A 27,770-nucleotide genomic window follows, 5' to 3' on the forward strand; every position below is an offset into this window, starting at 1 on the left:
GATCAGTTGAAAAGATTTAGCCTCTATCGCATACACAAGGTTTTACTTTGATGTAACCTTGTGACCTACTTTTTTACCCAGATGACCCATATTCGAACTTGACCTATATTTCATCAAGGCAACCATTCTGACCAGATTTCATGAAAATCCAGTGTAAAAATTTTAAATGCAGCCCCTATTGCATACACAAGGTTTTTCCTTGATTTGACCTAGTGACTTAGTTTTTGACCGCAGATGACCCATATTCAAACTCGACTTAGATTTCATCAAGGCTATCATTCTGACAAAATTTCATGAAGATCAGTTGAAAAGATTTAGCCTCTATCGCATACACAAGGTTTTACTTTGATGTAACCTTGTGACCTACTTTTTTACCCAGATGACCCATATTCGAACTTGACCTATATTTCATCAAGGCAATCATTCTGACCAAATTTCATGAAGCTCAATTGAAAAATACAACCTCTATTGCATACAGAAGGGCTTTCTTTGATTTGACTTAGTGACCTACTTTTTGAGCAAAGATGACCCATAATCAAACTTAATGTAGATTTTATCAAGGCAATCATTCTGACCAAATTTCATGAAGATCAATTGAAAAATACAGCCTCTATTGCATACACAAGGTTTTTCTTTTATTTGACCTAGTGACATACTTTTTGACCAAGATGACCCATATTCAAATTTTAACTAGATTTAATCAAGGCGATCATTCTGACTTAATTTCAGGAAGATCAATTGAAAAATATAGCCTCTATCGCATACAAAAAGTTTTTCATTGATTTCACCTAGTGACCTAATTTTTGACCCCAGATGACCGTTATTCAAAAACGAGATTGATTTCATCAATGCAATCATTCTGACTTAATTTCAGGAAGATCAATTGAAAAATACAGCCTCTATCGCATACACAAGGTTTTTCTTTGATTTGTCCTAGTGACCTACTTTTTGACCCCAGATGACCCATATTCAAACTTGTCCTAGATTTCATCAAAGCGATCATTCTGACCAAAATTAATGAAGATTAATTGAAAAATACAGCCTCTATCGCATACACAAGGTTTTCCTTTGATTTGACATAGTGACCTAGTTTTTGACCCCAGATGACCCATTTTCGAACTCTCCTAGATTTCATCAAGGTAATCATTCTGACCAAAATTCAAGAAGGTTAATTGAACAAGAGGGTCATGATGACCCTGGATCGCTCACCAGAGTAATATGAGCTACATGTTTCAAATGTCAAACTGATGATTTTTAGAATTTTTTTGGAAGATTTTCCGATATACAATCAAGTAACCCCTGGGGCGGCCAATTTTACCCCGGGGGTCATGATTTGAATAAATTTTGTAGAAGTCTACTAGGCAATGCTACATGTCAAATATCTAAGATCTAGACCTCCTGGTTGATTTTTAGAAAAAAAAATTGAAGATTTTCCTATGTAAAATCAAGTGACCCCTGAGGCGGGGGTCAATTTTGACCCCGGGGGGGTCATGATTTGAACAAAGTTTGTAGAGGTCCACTAGGCAATGCTACATGTGAAATATCTAAGCTCTAGGCCTTCTGGTTTATTTTTAGAAATTTTTTGAAGATTTTCGTATGTAAAATCAAGTTACCTGTGGGGCGGGGTCATTTTTGACCCTGGCGGTCATTATTTGAACAAAGTTTGTAGAGGTCCACTAGGCAATGCTACATGTCAAATATCTAAGCTCTAGGGCTTCTGGTTTTTGAAAAGAAGATTTTTTAAGATTTTCCTATGTAAAATCAAGTGACCCCTGGGGCGGGGTCAATTTTGACCCCGGGGTCATGATCTGAACAAACTTGGTAGAGGTCCACTAGGCAATGCTTCACACCAAATATCTAAGCTCTAGGGCTTCTGGTTTTTGAGAAGAAGATTTTTAAAGTTTTTCCTTTCGGTTGCAATGGCAACCAGAGTTCTGCATGGAATTCAATTCTTTGGACAATTTTTGTAGAGCTTCACCCAAGGAACATTCCTGTGAAGTTTGGATGAAATTTGCCTAGTGGTTTATGAGGAGATGTCGTTTAAAGTAAAAGTTTACGGACAACGGACGCCGGATGGTGAGTGATCCTAAAAGCTCACCCTGAGCCTTTGGCTCTGGTGAGCTAAAATACAGCCTCTATCGCATACACAAGGTTTTTCTTTGATTCGACCTAGTGACCTAGTTTTTGACCCCAATTGACCCATTTTCGAACTCGGCCTAGATTCCATCAAGGCAATCATTCATGAAGATCAGTTGAAACATACAGCCTCTATCGCATACACAAGCTAAATGTTGACAGACGACAGACGACGGACGCCGGACATTGAGCGATCAGAAAAACTCACCTGTGCACTGCTTAGGTGAGCTAAAAAGCTCACCAGAGTAACACAACATAACAAACATGTTTGACCTAGTGACCAAGGTTTTGAAACCATATGACCCAGTTTCAAACTTGTCTGAGTTTTCAAGGTAATAAAACATTCTGACCAAGTTTCATGAAGATTGGAGCAAAACTGTGGCCTCTAGTGTTTTTTTCTTCGATCTGGCCCAGTAACCTAGGTTTTTACCAAACCGGAGCTAATTTTTTCACCTGTCCGAAATTTCGTGGAGAGATTGGACCAAAAAATGTGGCCCGAGTGTAAAATAGCATTTTCTTTCATTTGACCTAGTGACATAGTTTCCGACCCCACATGACCCAAATTGCCACATGACCCAAATTGAAATTCGTCGATGATTTCATGAAAACAAACATTCTGAAAAAGTTTCGTGAAGATTAGAGCAAAAAAAGTGGCCTCAAGTATAAATAAACTTTTCTTTTGATTTTTCAAAATGACCTAGTTCTTGACCCTACATGACCCAAAGTCTAAATCATACAAGATTTTATGATACCAAACATTCTGACCAAGTTTTCTGAAGATTGAATACAAAATGTGGGCCTAGAGTTTAAACAAGCTTTTCCTTTGATTTGACTGGGTTACCCAGTTTTTTACCCCAAATGACCCAGATTCAAACCTGACCTAAAAATAATCAAGACAAACATTCTGACCAATTCTCAAGAGTTTCCAACTTATAATGTGGTATCTAGAGTGTGAACAAGATTTCCCTTTGATCTAGCCTATTGACATAGTTTTTCACCCGACATGACCTAGTTTCGAATTTGGCATAAAGATCATCAAGATAAACATTCTGACCAAGTTTCATGACAATAGGATGATAAATGTGGCCTCTAGAGAGTTTGCAAGCTTTTCCTTTAATTTGACTGGGTGACCTAGTTTTTGACCCCACATGACCCAGATTCAAACTTGACCTACAAGTCATCAAGATTAACATTCTGACAAAGTTTCATGAAGATAGGGTCATAAATTTGGCCTATAGTGTTAACAAGCTTTTCCTTTAATTTGACTAGGTGACCTAGCTTTTGACTTCACATGACACAGATTCAAACCTGATCTAGAAATCATCAAGACAAACATTCTGACCAATTCTCATGAGTTCCAAACTTTAAATGTGGTCTCTAGTGTGAACAAGATTTTCCTTTGATCTAGCCTAGTGACCTATCAAGATAACCATTCTGACCAAGTTTCATGACGATAAGGTCATAAATATGGCCTCTAGAGTGTTTACAAGCTTTTCCTTTAATTTGACTTGGTGACCTAGTTTTTGACCCCAAATGACCCAGATTCAATCTTGACCTAGAGATCATCAAGGCAAATAGTCTGACTATTTCTCATGGGTATCAAACTTAAAATTTGGTCTCTAGAGTGTTAACAAGATTTTCCTTTGTTGTGGTCTAGTGACCTATTTTTTGAACCCACGTGACCCAGATTTGAAAATGGCCTAGGAATCATCAAGATAAACATTCTGACCAAGTTTCATGAAGTTAAGGTCATAAATGTGGCCTCTAGAGTGTTAACAAGCTTTTCCTTTGATTTGACCATGTGACCTAGTTTTTGACCCAACATAACCAAGATTCCAACCTGGCATAGAGGTCATCAAGATAAACATTCTGGCCAAGTTTCACAAAAACAGTGTCAAAAATGTGGCCTCTAGTGTGTTAACAAGCTTTTACTTTGATTTGACCTTGTGACCTAGTTTTAGACCCAAGATGACGCAATATCCAATTTGTCCAAGATTTTATTGAGGGTAACATTCTGACCAAGTTTCATTAGAATTGGGCCAAAATTGTTACCTCTAGAGTGTTAACAGTCAAATTGTTGATGGCGGACGACTGACGACGCACAGGGCCATCAAAAAATGAAGGTTCATCAATGATTATTCAGTTTAACAAGCCTTCGAGGAAGGCAAATCGTGAAGGTAACTGATCACTCTCTTTCCTGTATTGTGTCATCATATGAAGAAGCCATCCATCTGGCTTGCAGATGATCGGTGATTCTGGTCAAGTCGAAAATAATGAAAAATATTATTAAATACTCACCCGTATGTACCACAACTTATAGCTGGCATAGCAACTGATGTGAGACTTCTTGCAGAAGCTTGCTGAAGACACTTAAAGACAGCTTCTGTCAACATCTCATCTTCCTTCTTCATGCCTCCCTTCCAAACCGGTCCCCTTACATGTACGATAAAATCTGCCTTTAACTTTCCTGCAGTACTAACAAATGCATCACCGTCATCAAGTCTGCCTTCATCATTTATGTAGTCAGTACATTCCTTTTGTATTTCTTTGCCACCTTCAAATATGAAAATTCATAAGGTATTTACATTTTCAAAAGGGTGTATTAAGATTTAACTTTAAAAGCAAGAGGGCCGTGATGGCCCTAGGTCGCTCACCAGAGCAACACACCTTAACAAACATGTTTGACATAGTGACCCTGTTTTTGACACCACACGACCCAGTTTCAAACTCGTCTGCGCTTTTAAGGAGATAAACATTCTGACCAAGTTTCATTAAGACTGGAGCAAAAATGTGGCCTCTAGTGATTTTTTTTCGACATTCTGACAAAAGCTTCGTGAAGATTGGACCAAAAAAGAGGCCTCTTAAGTGTAAACAGCTTTTTTTTTTTTATTTTACCTGGTGACCTAGTTGTTGACCCAATGTGACCCAAATAAAAACCCATCCGAGATTTCACGGAGACAAACATTCTGACAAAGTTTCATGCACATCAGATGAAAAATGCAGCCCTTATTGCATACAAAATGTTGTCTTTGATCTGACTAGGTGACCTAGTTTTTGACCCCAGATGAACCATATTCGAACCTGACCTAGATTTTATCAAGAAGATCATTCTAATCAAATTTCATGAGTATCCATTGCAAAATGCAGTCACTATTACCTACACCTAGTTTTTCTTTTATTCGACCAGGTGACCTAGTTTTTGACCCAAGATGACCCAGATTCCAATTTTGCCTAGATTTCTTCAAGACAAACATTCTAGCCGATTCTCATGAGTTTAAAACTTAAAATGTGGTCTCCAGATTATTAAAAATATTATGCTTTGATCTGTTCAAGTGCCCTAGTAAATTACCCAGATTCCAACATGGCCTAAAGATCTTCAAGAAACATTCTGACTAAGTTTCAAGAAGATAGGGTCATAAATGTGGCCTCTAGAGAGTTATCAAGCTTATCCTTTAATTTGACTGAGTGACCTAGTTTTGGACCCCAGATAACACAGGTTAGAACTTGATCTAGTGGTCATCAAGACAAACATTCTTACCAGATCTCATGAGTTTCAAACTGAAAATGTGGTCTCTACAGTATTAACAAGATTTTCTTTTGATCTGGCCTAGTGACCTAGTTTTTGACCCCACATGACGCAGTTTCAAGCTTGGCCTAAAAGATCAAGATAAACATTCTGACCAAGATAGGGTCATAAATGTGGCCTCTAGAGTGTTAACAAGATTTACCTTTGATTTGAATGGGTGACCTAGTTTTTGACCCAACGTGATCCAGATTCTAACCTGGCCTAAAGATCATCAACATAAACATTCTGACTAAATTTCATGAAGATAGGGTCATAAATGTGACCTCTTGAGTGTTAACAAGATTTTCCTTTGATCTAGCCTACTGACCTAGTCTTTTGACCCCACATGATCCAGTTTTGAACTTGACCTAGAGATCATCTATACAATTATTCCGACCAAGTTTCATAATGTTTGGGTAAAACTATGGTCTCTAGAGTCTTAACAAGGCAAATGTTGACGCAAGCCGGACCATGCACAATGGACAACGGACGACAGACAATGACCAGACACAATAACTCATCTTGAGCACTCCAAGCTAGGGTGTGCTAATAAACCCTGTTAAAACTTTTATTACGATACTTTGGTTAGGAGATTACCTGACCTTAAAATAACTGAAAATCAACTAGCTAGCATTGTACAATGTGTGCATATCTATTTTTTATTTTTTTTGCCCTTTAAGCAGCGCAGTCAAAAGTCAATCTTTTTACTAATTTCATCTTTCTAACAAAGTTCATGTGAGAATGCTCTAGCTTCTGGCAATTACCCATTTTAAACAAAATTGACCTGTCTACGAGGGTTTTATGGATCAGATCTGTGTTTCCTGAGGTAAGGGCAATTAACTTCGAAAAGATTCAGCAAGCCAAATGCCCGTTGAGTAGAATTTGCACAACTTCCCTACCTAATCATCATTCTTAGGTAAAATCTGGCTTCTCATGAATAACTTTGTTTTAAGAAAAACTTAAAGTTAAAATTATGTAAAGCAAACCTTTTTGTACAAGAGCTTTTCCAAGTCCTCCAGTTAAACTGAGTTTGTCATCAGCTGAGTTTACAATCATACCAACAGTCAGTTCTGTCATGTCACCCTCTGCTGTATATATATTCCTACAATCATATGCCTTACAATAACCTATGATTTTCAGTCCTTTAATTCCAATATTTTCATTCACCTCACTGTCTGCTGGAATTGCATCATAGGGATCATCAATAATTTCCTCAGCATAATCATCACCCTTCACAGACACCACACATGCCAGTGTACTTTCTATTGTATTAAGGTTGTCTTTTCCTTTCGGGGTTTGCATGTGCTCAGCTAACCCAGGTTTGCTCAAGATATGTTCACGTTGTTGTACTCTTTTTAATAATGCCAACAGATCTGATCTTGCTTCTTGGATACCATCTTCCGTTCCATGGACTTCAAATCCTCCATATCCTGGTATTGACACTATCTGTACATGACTGTGCTGTAAACGTTTTGCAGTATTTTGAAGTTCGGTTTTATGATGCCTTTCAATCAGACGATGGACATTCTTGGTACATGTGACTTTTACTTCTGTCACAGTGTTCAAACGAAGGAACTTTTTCACACTATCTACTATTTCATTTGATATATCATCTGTAGCACAAATCTGAACTTTACTAGCATCCTCTGGTACTTTTATGTAGCTTTTTCCAGTATGGTGAGCATGTAATTCATCAACTTTAGTTTGCCAACCTTCTGAGTTCACCACTGTTTTGGAAGCTTTTTTAAGAGCAATAGTGTTTTCAATGACTGACTCACGTATTACACTCAAACAATGTTGAATTTGTTCATCAGATGTGCTGTATACAACCAAGCCTCCGTCTATGATATCCCACACTGCTGTGAGATGACTAGCTTTTAATTTTTTAACTATGTGTTCTTTTGTCTGTTTCAAAAGGAACATCCCAGCTGCTAGATCGGATATTTTGTCAATACTAGCAGCTGCAAATCTGCTTTTCATTTCATACATCTTCAATTTTGCATCACGTACCTGCCCTAATGGCCCTTCAAAAACAATCTCATTTTTGTTTTGGTTTATTTTTACCTTTAGGTCAGGGAATATTTTCTCCATTTCTGTGGGAAATTTGTCAGCTAAAAGCATTTTTGTTTCAATTAACTTCAATGTTGTCAAAACTTCTTTAATTTTTTCACGTTCCTTCTCCACTTCTTCCATGACTTTTTTTGTGATGTCATCAACCTTCTTTGAAAGACTTTCAGTAACATGTTTGTTCCCTACAGCTGTTATAACACACTCATTTTTATCTACAAATATAGCAACAGCTTCTGGATTATTTATTGTGACAGTTTTTAGTTCTTCCATTACTTTAGACCAAATATCCTGCAGCACTGGCACTTTGTTAACAATAATATTCTTCATGAAGTCACGAAAGTTCTGCTCTGCTGTCTCATTCCATTGCTTTACTAATTTGAAACAGTCCTTCACTTCTTTTGTTATTGTACATGTCAATACAACATGTCCAGTTTCATCAGGCCAACATATCTTCGTGTAAACAGTGTCCAGCTGTGCTTCTAAAGCTGAACGATTTGCGCTGGAATGTTTCATGAATTTTATTTTTTGAGGATCAACATCCTTTAGCACAAAGTCTTCTGGTACATGTAAAATACGTTCAGCTATTTCTCCTTCTGGTCTGCCAAGGCATTCCTGGTATCGTTTCACATCTAACTTTTGTCCACCTAAAGTGTGTGTCCTTTCTAAAACCTTTTCAATAACTGAAAACAAATACTTTTTCAAATTATTACTGTTACATAATTTTTCTAGTCATGCACGAATCATTCAATAAGATCAGATGAATGAAAGAAGTAGGAACTATAATTGACAAAATTGTACTATTATCTCAACATTTTCTGTCTTCTTGAATTTCAGCAAGTCAAACTCTAACTATACCTTATTTTTTTAAAGCTTTACAGCTTGTTGTAATCATTTGATGGCAAGTACTTACTTGTATAATCTGCAAAGTATACAATGCATGTGTCATCTTCATTCATCACCACCTTCTCAACTTGCCCGCCACCGCTTTTTCGAGTGTTTTCAAAATAGAACTCAATAGTGTCCTTGGTTACTTCGGACGCCAAGTTAGCAACAATTATACAGCTGGATACTGGAACAGGGTACAATTTCAATGAAGCTTCTTCCAATTTGGTTCTTCTAAATACGTCCTCCAGTTTCTGGAAATCTGATTAGAAATAAAAGAAATATGCTAACTGACTGTTTATTTATTTTATCTATTTGGGTTGTACGGCACACCAACACAGTATAGGTTATATGGCGCCAAACAGGACTACAAATTTTGGTTCCACATCTCATTTACATCGAAATAAAAACATGAGGTATGGAATCAAAATTTGCATACCTGCTGGAATCACAGTTACTGCAAAACCAAGTGTTAAGACCCTATTAGTCGCCTCTTACGATCATGCAAGGGTAAGGCAGTGGTTCCAATTCTTTTCATACACAGATCGTCCCAGAACCACATGCTACTAGTAACTGACTGAGACCTATTCTTAAGGGCGTTTTTTGTATTTGAATAAACCAGCAGTAATGGTGTAAGGTCATTCAGCCAGATGACATAGAATAAAGCCTGGACTCAGTATATGGAATGACAAGAAGGTACTAGTTAAACCGATGGATGTTCCCCAAAACGTTTCTTGCATATTAAAAGAACAAATAAAATTTCCTATGCAGTTTCAACGAATTCAAGCCAGTTGTTGGAGGAATACTGCGGACAAGAAATGGTACTATAGTATACTATGTTGAACTAGAGTTGCTTTGAGAAAAGCGCATTTTCTCCCACAAGGTGCTTTGGGTGAATGATTCCGATTAGTAACTTTTGGGAGGTCTGTGTGGTTTGGATGAATGGTTCGAATCAGTAAATTTTGGGAAGTCTGGGTGGTTTGGATGAATGGTTACAATTAAAATTCAAGGACCATAATTCAAAAGTGCCTGGGGCGATTTGGCTAATTATAGAACTTAGCCTAGGACTTATTGGCAAACACATTTTGTTCGAATTTCGTGAACATCGCTGTATGGTGGGAGACATAATAATCAAAAGGCAATAACTCAGATAAAATAATTCGACCGGAACACAAGATAATATGCACATCTCCTCTAATAGTAAAGTTTCCCTTGACCGTTTGCTAAATTCCAACTCGCGGTTGCTGAAGAATAATACAGGAAATACTACAGTATACTTATGCTGAACAAGTAAATGAAGTATTGCCATGCAATACAAAGTCCCCTACTGAAAGGCACCTAATTTTCTCTACTGCAGTATAACATACTGAACTGATACCTGTCAATGATGTAAATAAATATTGTACTATATATACAATATGTTATAACAAAACACTTCGATTAAAATTTGCATACAAGAGGGTAACGATGACCCTGAATCGCTCACCTGAGTAATATGAGCCACATGTTTCAAATGACAAACTGACGCTAAAATATTAGAAAGTAGGTCACATTCATGGCCACTGAAAGACAGTTTTAAGATTGGTGTGCAAAACTGTACATGTCATCCAACTTTCAAGGCTATATCTTAGAAAACAAGAAAGTAGGTCAGTAGGTCAAGTAATCCCTAATTGCTTGGGTCATCAGGTAATTATAATTAAACAGTCTAGGAAATATGACCTGATAATTTTTTAAGTATTTTTTCCTATATAACTCATAATTATAACAAGTGACCCCCAGGGCAGAGCCTCTTTTCACCCCAGGGGCATAATTTGAACAAACTTAATTGTTAGAGATCCACCAGGCAATGTTACACACCAAATATCAAATGCCTAGGCCTTGAACTTTCAGACAAGAATATCTTTAATTTTTTTCTAGTCTATGTTAAACACGAGACCCCCAGGGCAGGGCCTCTTTTCACCCCAGGGGCATAATTTGAACAATTTTGGTAGAGGACCACAAGGCAATGTTACATACAAAATATCAAAGGCCTTCGTCATGTGGTTTTAGACAAGAAGATTTTTAAAGTTTTTTACAATATAAGACTGTATAAAACTTGTGACCCCCGGGGCGGGGCCTCTTTTCATCTCAGTGGCACAATTTGAATAAGATGATGTCACATGCCAAATATCAAGGCTCTACGCCTTGTGGTTTTGGATAAGAAGATTTTTAAAGTTCTTCCTTTCGGTTGCCATGGCAACCAGAGCTCTGCATGGAATTCAATTCTTTGAAAATATTGAAAGGGGACCACCCAAGGATCATTCCTGTGAAGTTTGGTGTAATTCTGCCCAGTGGTTTTCAAGAAGAATTTTTTAGAACAAGAGGGTCATGATGACCCTGAATCGCTCACCTGAGTAATATGAGCCACATGTTTAAAATGGCACACTGATGCTAAAATATTAGAAAGTAGGTCAGTAGGTCACATTCATGGTCAATGAAAGTCAGTTCTAAAATTGGTGTGTAAAACTGTACATGCCAGCCAAATTCCAAGGCTGTATCTTAAACAAGAGGGTCATGATGACCCTTGATCGCTCACCTAAGTAATATGAGCTACATGTTTCAAATGTCAAAATGATGATAAAATGTTAAGAAAGTCATTAGGTCACATTCATGGTCAATGAAATTCAGTTTTATGATTTGAGTGCAAAACTGTGTACGTCATCAAAATTTCAAGGTTGTATCTTAAACAAGAGGGCCATGGAGGCCCTGTATCGCTCACCTGACCTATTGACCTAAAGATCAACAAGATTAACATTCTGACTAAGTTTCATGAAGATACAGTCATAAATGTGGCCTCTAGAGTGTTAACAAGATTTTTCCTTTGATTTGACCTGGTGACCTAGTTTTTGACCCAACATGAACCAGATTCGAACCTGACCTAAAGATCATCAAGTTTAACATTCTGACTAAGTTTCATGAAGATACAGTCATAAATGTGGCCTCTAGAGTGTTAAAAAGCTTTTCTTTTGATTTGATCCCGTGACCTAGTTTTTGACCCAACATGACCCAGATTCGAACTTGACCTAATGATCATCAAATTTAACATTCTGACTAAGTTTCATGAAGATACAGTCATAAATGTGGCCTCTAGAGAGTTAACAAGCTTTTCCTTTGATTTGACCCCGTGACCTAGTTTTTGACCCGACATGACCCAGATTCGAATATGACCTAAGGATCATCAAGTTTAACATTCTGACTAAGTTTCATGAAGATACAGTCATAAATGTGGCCTCTAGAGTGTTAACAAGCTTTTCCTTTGATTTGACCTAGTGATCTAGTTTTTGATCCCAGCTGACCCAGATTTAAACTTGACCTAAAGATCACCAAGATAAACATTCTGACCAAGTTTCATTAAGATACGGTCATAATGTGGCCTCTACAGTGTTAATTTGCTTTTCCTTTGATTTGACCGGGTGACCTAGTTTTTGATTCTACATGACCCAGATTCGAAACTGACCTTAGGATCATCAAGTTTAACATTCTGACCAAGTTTATGAAGATATAGTCATAAATGCGGCCTCTACAGTGTTAAAAAGTTTTCCTTTGATTTGACCTGGTGACCTAGTTTTTTACCCCAGATGACCCAATATCAAATTCGTCCAAGACTTTATTAAGGATAACACTCTGACCAAGTTTCATTAAGATTGGGTCAAAATTGTGACCTCTAGAGTGTTAACAAGCTTTTCCTTTGATTTGACCTGGTGACTTAGATTTTGACCCCAGATGACCCAATATCAAACTCATCCAAGATTTTATTGAGGGTAACATTCTGACCAAGTTTCATTAAGATTGGGCCAAAATTGTGACCTCTAGAGTGTTAACAAGCTTTTCCTTTGATTTGACCTGGTGACCTAGTTTTTGACCCCAGATGACCCAATATCGGACTCGTCCAAGATTTTATCGAGGGTAACAATCTGACTAAGTTTCATTAAGATTGGGCCAAAAATGTGACCTCTAAAGTGTTAACAGTCAAATTGTTGACGACGGACGGACGGACGGACGGACGGACGACGGACGACGACGGACGCCGGACACAGGGTGATCACTAAAGCTCACCTTTGAGCACTTCGTGCTCAGGTGAGCTAAAAACAAGAGAGTGGGTCAGGGTCACAGTCAAGTGACATCATATTACTTGGGGTCATCAGGTAATTATAATTTAACAGTCTTGGAAATAGGATCAGATGATTTTTTAAGTATTTTTCCTATATAACTCACATAATAACTAAGTGACCCCAGGGCGGGGCCTCTTTTAACCCCAGGGGCATAATTTGAACAATTTTGGTAGAGGACTACTAGACAATGCATCATACCATATATCAAAAGCCTAGGTCGTATGGTTTCAGACAAGAAGATTTTTAAAGCTTTTTCCTATATAAGTCTATGTAAAACTTGGAACCCCCAGGGCAGGGCCACTTTTTCACCCAAGGGGTTCATTTGAACAATTTTGGTTGAGGACCATAAGACAATGCTTCAAACCAAATATCAAAAGTCTAAGTGTTGTGGTTTCAGACAAGAAGATTTCTAAACTTTTTTTCCTATATAAGTCTATGTAAAACTTGGGACCCCCGGGTCAGGGCCATATTTGACTCTAGGGGGATAATTTTAACAATCTTGGTAGAGGACCACTAGATGATGCTACACACCAGATATCAAAGCCCTAGGCCCTGTGGTTTTGGACAAGATTTTTAATTTTTTTCCTTTTGGTTGCCATGGCAACCAAAGTTCTGCATGGAATTCAATTCTTTAAACAATTTTGAAAGGGGGCCAACTAAGGATCATTCCTGTGAGGTTTGGTGTAATTCTGCCCAATGGTTTTCAAGAAGAACATTTTTTAGAAACTGTTGACGGACGACGCACGACGGACATCAAGCGGTCACAACAGCTCACCTTGTCACTTTGTGACAGGTGAGCTAAAAACAAAAAGGCCATGATGGCCCTATAACGCTCACCAGAGTTTTCTCTGGCCTAATGACCTAGTTTTTGACCACAAATGACACAGTGTCCAATTTTCCCTAAAGATCATCAAGACAAACATTCTGACCAAGTTTCATGTAGATTTAGTCACAACTGTTGCCTGTAGAGTGTTCACAAACTTTTCCTTTGATCTGACCAAGTGACCTAGTTTTTGACCCCAAATGACCCAGATTAAAACTGGACCTAGAGATCATCAAGAAAAATATTCTGGCCAAGTTTCATAAAGATTGAGTCACAACTGTGGCCTCTAGAATGTTCACAAGGTTTTCCTTTGATCTTACCTACAGACCTAGTTTTTGACCCCACATGACCCAGTTTCGAAACTGACCTAGAAATCATCAAGACAAACATTCTGACAAAGTTTCATAAATACTGGGTCACAACTGTGGCCTCTACAGTGTTCATAAGATTTTCCTTTGATCTTGTCTACTGACCTACTTTTTGACCCCTTTGACCCAGATTCAAACTTGACCTAGAGATCATCAAGACAAACATTCTGACCAAATTTCATAAACATTGAGCCACAACTGTGGCCTCTTACCTGTTCACAAGCTTTTACTTTGATCTGGCCTACTGACCTAATTTTTGACCCATATGACCCAGATTCACATTTGACCTAGAAATCATCAAGATAAACATTCTGGCCAAGTTTCATAAAGATTGGGTCACAAATGTGGCCTATAGAGTGTTCACAAGCTTTTCCTTTAATTTCACCGGTTGACCTAGTTTTTGACCCCACATGACCAAGATTCAAACATGACCTATAGATTATCAAGGCAAACATTCTGATTATTTCTCATGTGATTTAAACTTAAATTGTGGTCTCTAGAGTGTTGACAAGATTTTCCTTTGATCTGGCATAGAGACCTAGTTTTTTGACCTCACATGACCCAGTTTCAAACTTGACATAGAAATTATCAAGACAAACAGTCTGACAAAGTTTCATAAATACGGGGTCACAACTGTGCCCTCTAGAGTGTTCATAAGGTTTTCCTTTGATCTTGTCTACTGACCTACTTTTTGACCCCTATGACCCAGATTCAAACTTGACCTAGAGATCATCAAGACAAACATTCTGACCAAATTTCATAAACATTGAGCCACAACTGTGGCCTCTTACCTGTTCACAAGCTTTTACTTTGATCTGGCCTACTGACCTAGTTTTTGACCCATATGACCCAGATTCAAATCTGACCTAGAAATCATCAAGATAAACATTCTGGCCAAGTTTCATAAAAATTGGGTCACAAATGTGGCCTATAGAGTGTTCACAAGCTTTTCCTTTGATTTCATCGGTTGACTTAGTTTTTGACCCCACATGACCCAGATTCAAACACGACCTATAGATTATCAAGACAAACATTCTGATTATTTCTCATGAGATTTAAACTTAAATTGTGGTCTCTAGAGTGTTGACAGGATTTTCCTTTGATCTGGCATAGTGACCTAGTTTTTAACCTCACATGACCCAGTTTCAAACTTGACATAGAAATTATCAAGAAAAACATTCTGACCAAGTTTCATAAAGATTGAGTCAAAATTGTGGCCTCTAAAGTGTTTACAAGCTTTTCCTTTGATTTGACCGGGTGACCTAGTTTTTGACCCCACATGACCAAAATTCAAATTTGACCTAGAAATTATAAAAACAATAATTCTGACAAGTTTCATAAATATTGAGTCACAACTGTGGCCTCTACAGTGTTCACAATCTTTTCCATTGATCTGGCCTACTGACCTACTTTTGACCGCACATGACCAAGATTCGAACTTGACCTAGAGATTATCAAGACAAACATTCTGACACAATTTCATAAAGATTGAGTCACAACTGTGGCCTCTAGAGTGTTCATAAGCTTCTCCTTTGATCTGACCTACTGATCTAGTTTTCGAACCAACCTGACCCAGATTCAAACTTTAATTAGAGATCATCAAGACAAACATTCTGACCAAATTTCATAAATATTGAGTCACAACTGTGGCATCTGAGTGTTCACAAGCATTATCTTTGATCTGGCCTACTGACCTAGTTTTTGATCCCATATGACCCAGTTTCGGAAATGACTTAGAAATAATCAAGATAAACATTCTGGCCAAGTTTCATAAAGATTGGGTCTTAACTGTTGCCCATAGAGTGTTAACAAGCTTTTCGTTTGATTTCACCGGGTGACCTAGTTTTTGACCCCACATGACACAGATTCAAACATGACCTATAGATTATCAAGAAAAACATTCGGATCAATTCTCATGAGTTTCAAACTTAAATTGTGGTCTCTAGAGTGTTGACAAGATTTTCCTCTGATCTGGCACAGTGACCTAGTTTTTGACCGCACATGACCCACTTTCAAACTTGACCTAGGAATCATCAAGACAAACATTCTGACCAAGTGTCATAAAGATTGAGTCAAAATTGTGGCCTCTAAAGTGTTCACAAGTTTTTCCTTTGATTTGACCAGGTGACCTAGTTTCTGACCCCACATGACCCATATTCGAACTTGACCTAGAAATCATCAAGTCAATCATTCTGACCAAGTTTCATAAATATTTGGTCACAACTGAGGCCTCCCGAGTGTTCACAAGCTTTTCCTTCGATCTGGCCTACTGACCTAGTTTTTGATCCCAAAAGACCCAGTTTCGAACTTGCCCTTGAGATCATCAAGACAAACATTCTGACAATGTTTCATAAAAATTGTTCATAATTGTGGCCTCTGAAGTGTGCATAAGCTTTTCCTTTGATTTGACCGGGTAACCTAGTTTTTGACCCTACATGACCCAGATTCAAACTTGACTTAGAAATCATCAAGGCAATCATTCTGACCAAGTCTCATAAATATTGGGTCAAACTGTGGCCTCTCGAGTGTTCACAAGCTTTTCCTTTTATCTGGCCTACTGACCTAGTTTTTGACCCCACATGACCTAGTTTCGATCTTGACATAGAGATCGTCAAGACTAACATTCTGGCCAAGTTTCATAAAGATTGGGTCACAAATGTTGCCTCTATTCACAAGTCAAATGTTGACAGATGATGGACAATGGACGACGCATGATGAACAACGATGGACGCCGACGGACGCTGGACAATGACTGGTCACAAAAGCTCATCTAGAGCACTTTGTGCTCTGGTGAACTAAAAAATTGGTGGTTTGTAGACAAAGTCAAACTTGCCCAGTATTTTATGATGTTACATCTGTGTACTAAAAATTATTTAAATCTCATTCTGTCAAGCCTTTCATGAGTTATTGTCCAGAAACCATGACTAGATGCCAAGTAGCAACATGTTGAGCCCGCCCTTAGACTCCTAACTAATTATTGTATGGAAACCACGAGTCTGGCAAATCTGAAGTTGGAAAGGGGCCATAACTATGTCAAACAAGAGGGCCAAGATGGCCCTAGGTCGCTCACTTGTGTAACACACCATAACAGTGTAAACATATTTTACCTAGTTATTACATGGGAACAAATATTCTGACCAATTTTCAGTATGATTGGACCAAACAAATGTCGCTCACCTGAGAAACACACCATAACAGTGTAAACATGTTTGACCTACTGATTTCATAGAAACAAATATTCTGACTAATTTTCATTAAGATTGGACTAAAAATGTGGTCTCAGGTGTAAACAAATAGTTTCTTCCATTTGACCTAGTGACCTAGTTTTCGAGCCAAGATGACCTACATTCGAACTTGACTTAGTTTTGATCAAGGCAATCATTCTGACCAAATTTCATGAACCTCAATTGGAAAATACAGCCTCTATTACAACAAAACATTCTTCTTTGATTGTCCTAGCGTCCTAGTTTTTGACCCAAGATGACCAATATTCGAACCTGACCTTAATTTCATCAAGCCTATCATTCTGACCAAATTTCATGAAAATCAACTGAAAAATCTCTATCGCATACACAAGGTTTTTTTCTGATTTGACCTAGTGACCTGGTTTTTGACCACAGATGACCAATTTTCGAATTTGGTCTAGAATTCATCAAGGCAATCATTCTGACTTTCTTTTATGAATATCCAGTGTAAAATGCAGACCCTGTTGCATACATAAGGTTGTTCTTTAATTTAACCCGATGACCTAGTTTTAGACTCTACATGACCCATATTCAAACTCAACCGAGATTTCATCAAGACAAACATTCTGATCAAATTTCATGAAGAACCAGTACACAAGGTTTTTCTTTGATTTGACCTAGTGACCTAGTTTTTAACCCCAGAAGACCCTTATCATAAATTGACCTAGAGTTTATCAAGGCAAGCATTATGACCAAAATTCAAAAAAATCCTTTGAAAATTACAGCCTCTATCGCATACACAAGGTTTTTCTTTGATTTGACCTAGTAACCTAGTTTTTGACCCCAGATGAACAATTTTCGAATTTGGTCTAGATTGAATCAAGTTGATCATTTTGTAGCCTCTAGAGTGTCAACAAGCTTTTCCTTTGATTTGACCTAGTGACCTAGTTTTTGACCCAAGATGACCCATTTTCGAACTTGGCCTAGATTTCATCAAGGTTACCATTCTGACCAAAGTTCATGAAGATCAGTTCACAAATACAGCCCTTATTGCATACACAAGCTAAATGTTGACAGATGACAGACAGACGACGGACGCCGGACATTGAGCGATCACAAAAACATTGCTCAGGTAAGCTAAAAATGTGGCATACTGTAAACAAGCATTTTCTTGATTTGACCTAGTGACGTAGTTTTTTACTCCACATGACCCTGATACGAACTTGTTCAAGACTTAATGATAACAAACATTCTGACCAAAATTTATGAAGATAGAATAACAAATGTGCCCCTTAGGGTGCAAAAAAGCTTATTCTTTGATTTGACCTGGTGACCTAGTTTTTGACCCAACATGACCCAGATAAAAATTTATACCATATTTCAGGCAGACAAACATTCTGACCAAGTTTCATACACATCAAATGAACAAGAGTGTCAACATGTTTTTCCTTTGATTTGACTGGGTGACCTAGTTTTTGACCCAATATAAGTCATGTGACCTTTGACCCCTAAGTGTGACATCCGAAACATGCGCTCTTCACGTTGTTTTGATGAGGTGAACAATTGTGTCAGGTTTATTTGAAATCCTTCAATGGGTTCAAGAGTTACAGAACGGAAGGGAAATTTCTAACCAACAGACAGACGGAAACTGAGGAGGTAACATTAAACATCCCTTCGGGCATATAAAAACGAATGAGATCTTATGGTGATACAAGTTCTTTGCAAGTTTGGTTAAAATCAAATCATAAATGAAGCTGCTATTGTGAAGACAAGGTCAAAATAGCTGATTTTGGCCCTTTCAGGGGCCATAACTCTGGAACCCATGATGGAATCTGGCTAGTTCAACAAAGGAACCAAGATCTTATGGTGATACAAGTTGTGTGCATGTGTGGTTAAAATAAAATCATAAATGAAGCTGCTATTGTGCAAACAAGGTCAAAATAGCTAATTCTGGCCCTATCAGGGGTCAATACTCTGGAACCCATTATGGGATCTGGCCGGTTCAAGAAAGAACCCAAAAGATCTTATGGTGACACAAGTTTTGTGCAAGTTTGATTAAATTCAAATCATAAATGAAGCTGCTATTGTGCACACAAGGTCAAAATAGCTAATTCTGGCCCCATCAGGTGCCATAATTCTGGAACCCATAATGGAATATGGCCTATTCAAGAAAGGAACCAAGATCTTGTAGTGATACAAGTTGTGTGCAAGTTCGGTTAAAATCAGATCATAAATAAAGCTGCTATTGCGCAGACAAGGTCAAAATAGCTAATTCTGGCCCTAGCAGGGGCCATAACTCTGGAACCCATAATGGAATCTGGCCAGTTGAAGAAAGGAACCAAGATCTTATGGTGATACAAGTTTTGCGCAAGTTTGGTAAAAATCAGATAATAAAGCTGCTATTGTGCAGACAAGGTCAAAATAGCAAATTCTGGCCCTTTCAGGGGCCATAACTCTGGAACCCATAACGGGATCTGGCCAGTTCAAGAAAGAAACCAAGATCTTATGGTGATACAAGTTGTGTGCAAGTTTGGTTAAAATAAAATTATAAATGAAACCAATATCGTGCAGACAAGAAATTGTTGACGCACGCACAATAGCAAATTCTAGCCCTTTAAGGAGCTATAACTCTAGAACCCATGACTGGATCTGGCCAGTTTTCGAAAGGAACCGAGATATTATTCCAATACAAATTTTGTACAAGTTTGATCAAAATTGCTTGCAAAATGTGGTCTCTATCGTGTTCACAATAAATTGTGGACGGACGGACGAAGGGCGATCACAAAAGCTCACCCTGTCACTATGTGACAGGTGAGCTAAAAATGTGGTCTGTATCGTGTTCACAAGGAAATTGTGGATGGACGCACGCAAGCACAGACTGATGATGGACGACAGATGAAGGGTGATCACAACGGCTCACCCTGTCACTACCTGACAGGTGAGCTAAACAAGAGGGCCATGATGGCCCTGTATCGCTCTCCTGAGTACCATTGCTCAAAATGATATGATCAAGTTTTGACATAAAGCACATAGGCATACACATTAAATATCATCAGAATAAACATTTTCTTGTAACAGTCCCTTTTGACCTAGTCAGGGCCAATTTCCATACCAAGTTTGAGGGTCCTAGGCTCAAATGCTGCATTTTTGTACTAACATGACTATTCCTTACCCTGGAAGACTTAAATAACATTTAAAACCAATCTCATTAGATGCTGCTGAGATATATTCGTTTACATAAAATAAAGGGAGGTAATGTGTCATAAATTCAGTCAAAAGTTATCTACTCTGATTGTCCGAGTCCATCTGATGGCACAAATGACCTTTCAAATCAGTATCTTCATTGGTTACTGAGATACACCTATTTTAATTTGAAACGAAGGGAGGTAATTTGACATAAAATCAGTCCATAGCTATCTACCCTGATTGCCTCAGTCCAACTAAAGACAATAATGAAATTTCAAATGAGTTCTAGAAGTATTTACTGAGATAAATCCATTTTTATTAAAATCAGGGGAGGTAATCATGCATTGGTATATGCATGTAGAAGATACAGAGTACAAGCCTATACAACAATATATTAGTAAAGTATTCATAACGATAAACGTTCAATCAAGAGTTATCTTATATGACTATTTCTTACCATGGAAGACACAAATAACGTTTCAAACCAATCTCACTAGAAGCTGCTAAGGTGTATTCATTTAGATAAAAAGTAAAGGGAGGTAATTTGTCATAAATTCAGTCAATATGTATCTTCCCTGATTGTCCCTGTTGACATAAATGGAATTTCAGATCAGTATCTTCATTTAATTTAGTTAGGGAGATTACCCATTTTAGTTTGAAATAAAGGGAGGTAATCTGATATAAAATCAGTCCATAGTTATCTACCCCGATTGTCTCAGTCCAACTAATGGCAATAATGAAATTTCAAATAAGTCTTATAAGTACTTACTGATATAAATCCATTTTGATTACAATCAGGGGAGGTAATCAGATATAAAATAACTCTGGAACCTACGATTGCATCTGACAGATTCGTCATAGAATCCAAGATTTATTGTTGTTGAAGACATTTTGGAAGTTTGTATCAAATCAAACCATAAATGAAGTCTCTATATGGTTGCAAAAGCCAAAATAGCAAATGTTGGACCTTTAAGGGGCCATAACTCTGGACCCAATGATGGAATCTGGCCAGTTCAAGAAAGGATCCAAGATCTTGTGGTGATACAAGTTGTGTGCAAGTTTGATCAAAAATCAAATCATAAATAAAGCTGATATTTTGCAGACAAGGTCAAAATAGCTAATTTTGGCCCTTTCATGAGCCGTAACTCTGAAACCCATTATGGGATCTGGCCGGTTCAAGAAAGGAACCAAGATCTTATGGTGACACAAGATTGTGCAAGTCTGATTGAATTCAAATCATAAATGAAGCTGCTATTGTGCAGACAAGGTCAAAATAGCCAATTCTGGCCCTATCAGGGGCCATAACTCTGGAACCCATAATGGAATCTGGCCAGTTGAAGAAAGGAATCAAGATCTTGTGGTGATACAAGTTGTGTGCAAGTTTGATTAAAACAAGAGGGCCATGATGGCCCTATATCGCTCACCTGTTATCATTGCACTTGAGGACAAGATGGTCCTCAGAAAAAAATATCTAACTCCAAAGGACAGGAACAACAAAGGGAAGAAATTTAACCAAAAAGAAAAAAAAATCTTACAAGGTACAGATATGTCAAAATACACCTAAAAGTGGAGGTACCATCCATGTTGTACCACAGTAAAGTGGTCTCGGTTTTTCCCTATAGCCAATAACAAAGAAGTTACTAAAAAGAAGATATTTATAGTAACTTAAAAGGGAAGTAATTGAAAAAAAATATTGTAAGTGAACAAAAGAACGATCTGCCAAATAAATCTGTTGACATAAATGAAATTTAAGATCAGTATCTTCATTAGTAACGGAGATATACCCATTTTAATTTGAAATAAAGGGAGGTAATTTGATATAAAATCAGTCCATAGTTATCTACCCTCATTGGCTCAGTCCAACTAATGACAATAATGAAATTTCAAATAAGTCTTATAAGAACTTACTGATATAAATCCATTTTGATTACAATCAGGGGAGGTAATCAGATATAAAATAACTCTGGAACCTACGATTGCATCTGACAGATTCGTCATAGAATCCAAGATTTATTGTTGTTGAAGACATTTTGGAAGTTTGTATCAAATCAAACCATAAATGAAGTCTCTATATGGTTGCAAAAGCCAAAACAGCAAATGTTCTTTAAGGGGCCATAACTCTGGACCCAATGATGAAATCTGGCCAGTTCAAGAAAGGATCCAAGATCTTGTGGTGATACAAGTTGTGTGCAAGTTTGATCAAAAATCAAATCATAAATAAAGCTGATATTTTGCAGACAAGGTCAAAATAGCTAATTTACAATCAGGGGAGGTAATCAGATATAAAATAGCTCTGGAACCTACGAATGGATCTGATTTGTCATGGAATCACAAGTGACACAAGTTTTGTGCAAGTTTGATTAAATTCAAATCATAAATGAAGCTGCTATTGTGCAGACAAGGTCAAAATAGCTAATTCTGGCCCTTTCAGGGGCCATAACTCTGGAAACCATAAAGGAATCCGGCCAGTTCAAGAAAGGAACCAAGATGTTATGGTGTTACAAGTTTTGTGCAAGTTTGGTTAAAATAAAATCATAAATGAAGCTGCTATTGTGCAGACAAGGTCAAAATAGCTAATTCTGGCCTTTTCAGGGGCCATAACTCTAGAACCCATAACGGAATCTGACCAGTTCAAGAAAGGAACCAAGATCTTATGGTGATACAAGTTGTGTGCCAGTTTGGTAAAAATCAAATCATAAATAAAGCTGATATTGTGCAGACAAGGTCAAAATAGCTAATTTTGGCCCTTTCAGGTGCCATAACTCTGGACACTATAATGGGATCTGGTCAGTTCAAGAAATGAACCGAGATCTTATGGTGAAACAAGTTGTGTGCAAGTTTGGTTAAAATAAAATCATAAATGAAACCACTATCGTGCAGACAAGAAATTGTTGACGCACGGACGCACGGGACGCACGAGACGCACGGACGCACAGACGGACTGACAACGGAAAAAGGGTGATCACAAAAGCTCACCTTGTCACTATGTGATAGGTGAGCTAATAAAATTATAAATGAAGCTGCTTTTATGCAGACAAGGTCAAAATAGCTAATTTTGGCCCTTTCAGGGGCCATAACTCTGGAACCCATTACGGGATCTGGCCGGTTCAAGAAAGGAATTGAAATCTTATGGTGACACAACTTTTGTGCAAGTTTGATTAAATTTAAATCATAAATGAAGCTGCTATTGTGCAGACAAGGTCAAAATAGCTAATTCTGGCCCTTTCAGGGGCCATAACTCTAGAACCCATAACGGTATCTGGCCAATTCAACAAATAAACCAAGATCTTATGGTGATACAAGTTGTGTGCAAGTTTGGTTAAAATAAAATCATAAATGAAACCACTATCATGCAGACAAGAAATTGTTGATGGACGGACGCACGGACGGACTGACGAGGGATGACGGACGATGGGTGATCACAAAAGCTCACCTTGTCACTATGTGACAGGTGAGCTAAAAATAGTGGTTTGTAGCCAAAGTCAAACTTGAGCTGCATTTTATGATGTTACATCTGTGTACCAAAAATTATTTAAATCAGTCAAGCCTTTCTTGAGTTATTTTCCGAAAACCAATAGTTTGGCAAATCTGAAGTTGGAAAGGGGCCGTAACTCAGTAAAAAAATTGGTGGTTAGTAGCCAAAGTCTAATGTGGCCTGTTTTTTATGATGTCACATCAGTGTACCAAAACTTATTTAAATCTGTCAAGCCTTTCATGAGTTATTATCCAGAAACCATGACTAGATGCCAACGAGCAACATGTTGAGCCCGCCCTTTGACTCCTAACTGTGATCTTGATCTTTGAGGTAGAGTCCGTCGTGCTGAGTTATACATTCATGACAAATATAAACAAGATTCCTCAAAGTTTGTCAAAGTTACTGGCCGGAAAAGATCTGACATGACATTTTGCCTCCAACTGTGACCTTGACCTTTGAGATAGGAACCTGGGGTTTGCATATGACTCTCCATCTCACCGGGGTTAACATTCATGCCAAATATAAACAACATTCCTACATGCATGTCAAAGTTTGACATAAAACTGTGACCTTGACCTCTGAAATAGGATCCTGGAGTTTGTGCATGACACTCTGCCTCACTGAGGTTATCATTCATGTCAAACATAAACAAGATTGCTACATGTATGTCAAAGTTATGATCATGACAAACAAATTCGAACAGATGCACACAAGGACTCAATCACACACATACACTGAACAGCCATTTGGACAACTATGTCTTCGCATCCGCAATCAGGTTTGACAAAAACCAACAGTCAAAACGACAGACAGACAGAACCACAAGCTCACACTTATATACTCTAAGTTTGTGGAGACATAATAATCTGACCAAAACAGCAAAATATAGTGTGCATCTCCTTTTAATAGTGGAACTTCCTATAGAAGTTTAGCTAAACTCCAACCAATACTATAGTATACTACAGTTGAATAATCAAAGGGCAAACGCTTGGTGAAATTTCATCTGACCAGAACACAAAGAAATAATGTGCATCTCCTCTTGACAGTAAAGCCTCCAAAGAAGTATGGCCAAAATTCTCATCAGTAGTTGCTGATAAATACTGCAGACAAAAATTGCACTATATTATACTACTAATGAATAATCAAAGGGCAAAAACTCGGTTAAAATCAAGCAACCATGACACAAAGACAAAATGTGTATCTTCTCTTCATAGTAAAACGTCTTATGAAATCTTGCTAAATTCCAGTTGTCACAGGAGTGACGAATTATACCCCCAAAATATGGCCTTGTCAAAGAACTAAGCCAATGTCAAATCCGAACTTGCTTGACCTTTGACCTACTGACCTCAAAATCAATACAGGTCATCTGCTGGTCATGATCAACCTCCTATAAAGTTTCATGATCCTCAGCCCAAGCCTTCTCAAGTTATTGTCCGGAAATGTTCTGGGTCACTACGATCTTCGACCCTTGGGACTGTAAATCAATAGGGGTCATCTGCTGGTCATGACCAACCTCCCTATAAATTTCGTGATCCTATTCCAAAGCATTCTGAACTTATTGTCAGAAAATCATTTTAAATGTTCCGGGTCACTGTGACCCTGGCCTGTGACCTACTGACCTCAAAATCATTAGGGTCATCTGCTGGTCATAACCAACCTCCCTATCAATTTTAATGATCCTAGGCCCAATCGTTCTCGAGTTAATATCTGGAAACCACTTAACTGTTTCATGTCATTGTGACCTTGTCCTTTGACCTACTAACCTCAAAGTTGAACTTGACCTGTATTTTATCATGTTACACCTGTGTACAAAAAATTATGATCCTAGACCCAAGCATTCTCAAGTTATCATCCGGGCACCATTTAACTGTTCTGAGTCACTACGACGTTGACCTTTGACCTACTGACCTAAAAGTCAAACTTTACCTGTATTTCATGATGTTACACCTGTGTACCAAAATCTATGATCTAGGCCCAAGTGTTGTCAAGATATCATCTGGAAACTGTTTAACTGTTCAGGGTCACTGTGACCTTGACCTTTGATCTACTAACCCCAAAGTCAAACATGACCTGTATTTGATGATGTTACAACTGAGTACCAAAAATTATTTCAATCGGTCAAGCCTTTCATGCGCTATCATCAGGAAACCATGAAAACCATCGATAGAATGACCGACTGACAAACTCACTCCTATATACCCGCCCCCCCAAAAACTTCGTTTTGTGGGGGTATAATTACTGGTTGCTGAGAAATACTCTAGATAAGAACTGTACAATAGTATACATAATCAAAGGGTAACAACTCAGTATCAAATCACCTTAAGTCAATGCCAAATGTATTTGGTAATAACAGAGATAGAGATAATGTTTATCAAAATTATACAAGTATAAAAGGGGCATAATTCATGAAAAGTTTCTGCAAATGTAATGCACCATGTGTCATATCATATAACTAATAATGTGGAACAACTATTTCAAGTTTGAATAAAATCTATTTAGTAATACCTAAGATAGAGCAAAAGTGCATCGCAGCTTGAACTTAAATTCTAACAAGAGGGCCATGAAGGCCTTGTATCGCTCACCTGACCTACTGACCTAAAGATCATTAAGATATTTTCATTTAGATATGGTCATAAATGTGGCCTCTAAAGTGTTAAATAACTTTTCCTTTGATTTGACCCGGTGGCCTAGTTTTTGACCCCACATGACCCATATTCGAACTTGACCTGAAGATCATCAAGATTAACATTCCGACCAAGTTTAATAAAGAAACAGTCATAAATGTGGCCTCTAGAGTGTTAACAAGTTTTTCCTTTGATTTGACCCGGTGACCTAGTTTTTGACCCCACCTGACCCACATTTAAACTTGACCTATAGATCATCAAGATTAACATTCTGACCAAATTTCATTAAGATATGATTATAAAGGTGGCCTCTAGAGTGTTAACTAGCTTTTCCTTTAATTTTACCTGGTGACCTAGTTTTTAACCCTACATGACCCAGATTCAAACTAGACTTTGAGATCATCATGATTAACATTCTGACCAAGTTTCATGAAGATACAGTCATAAATGTGGCCTCTACAGTGTGTAGTGTCAGCTTTTCCTTTGATTTGACCTGGTGACCTAGTTTTTGACCCCAGATAACCCAATATCGAGCTTGTCCAAGATTTTCTTGACGGTAACATTCTGACAAGTTTAAGTGTTAACAAGCTTTTCCTTTGATTTGACCTGGTGACCTAGTTTTTGACCCCACCTGACCCACATTTAAACTTGACCTAGAGATCATCAAGATTAACATTCTGACCAAGTTTCATTAAGATATGGTCATAAATGTGGCCTCTAAAATGTTTACTAGCTTTTCCTTTGATCTGACCTGGTGACTAAGTTTTTGACCCGACATGACCCAGATTCCAACTTGTCCTAAAGATCATCAAGTTTAACATTTTGACAACGTTTCATGAAACACAGTCATAAATGTGGCCTCTAGAGTGTTAACAAGTTTTTCCTTTGATTTGACCCGGTGACCTAGTTTTTGACCCCACCTAACCCACATTTAAACTTGACCTATAGATCATCAAGATTAACATTCTGACCAAATTTCATTAAGATATGATTATAAAGGTGGCCTCTAGAGTGTTAACTAGCTTTTCCTTTAATTTTACCTGGTGACCTAGTTTTTAACCCTACATGACCCAGATTCAAACTAGACTTTGAGATCATCATGATTAACATTCTGACCAAGTTTCATGAAGATACAGTCATAAATGTGGCCTCTACAGTGTGTAGTGTCAGCTTTTCCTTTGATTTGACCTGGTGACCTAGTTTTTGACCCCAGATAACCCAATATCGAGCTTGTCCAAGATTTTCTTGACGGTAACATTCTGACAAGTTTAAGTGTTAACAAGCTTTTCCTTTGATTTGACCTGG

At 37.8% G+C, this 27,770-nt stretch overlaps 1 protein-coding gene across 1 annotated transcript in view; it reads right to left on the reverse strand.

The window, feature by feature from the left end:
• Positions 1-4,434: 4,434 nt before the first annotated feature.
• LOC128552461 (protein mono-ADP-ribosyltransferase PARP14-like) overlaps positions 4,435-27,770 on the reverse strand; it is a gene marked incomplete at its 3' end in the record, with an annotated part of 40,280 nt that continues 16,944 nt past the window's right edge. Inside the window, exons 5-7 of the mRNA XM_053533500.1 lie at positions 8,682-8,915; positions 6,688-8,451; positions 4,435-4,690 (exon numbers count right to left, since the gene is read on the reverse strand). Of these exons, the coding sequence (XP_053389475.1) occupies positions 4,435-4,690; positions 6,688-8,451; positions 8,682-8,915 (2,254 nt within the window). The remainder of the gene's footprint in view (positions 4,691-6,687; positions 8,452-8,681; positions 8,916-27,770) is intronic.

Source organism: Mercenaria mercenaria, unplaced genomic scaffold, assembly GCF_021730395.1.
Source record: "Mercenaria mercenaria strain notata unplaced genomic scaffold, MADL_Memer_1 contig_2820, whole genome shotgun sequence".
NCBI classification, from domain to species: Eukaryota; Metazoa; Mollusca; class Bivalvia; order Venerida; family Veneridae; genus Mercenaria; species Mercenaria mercenaria.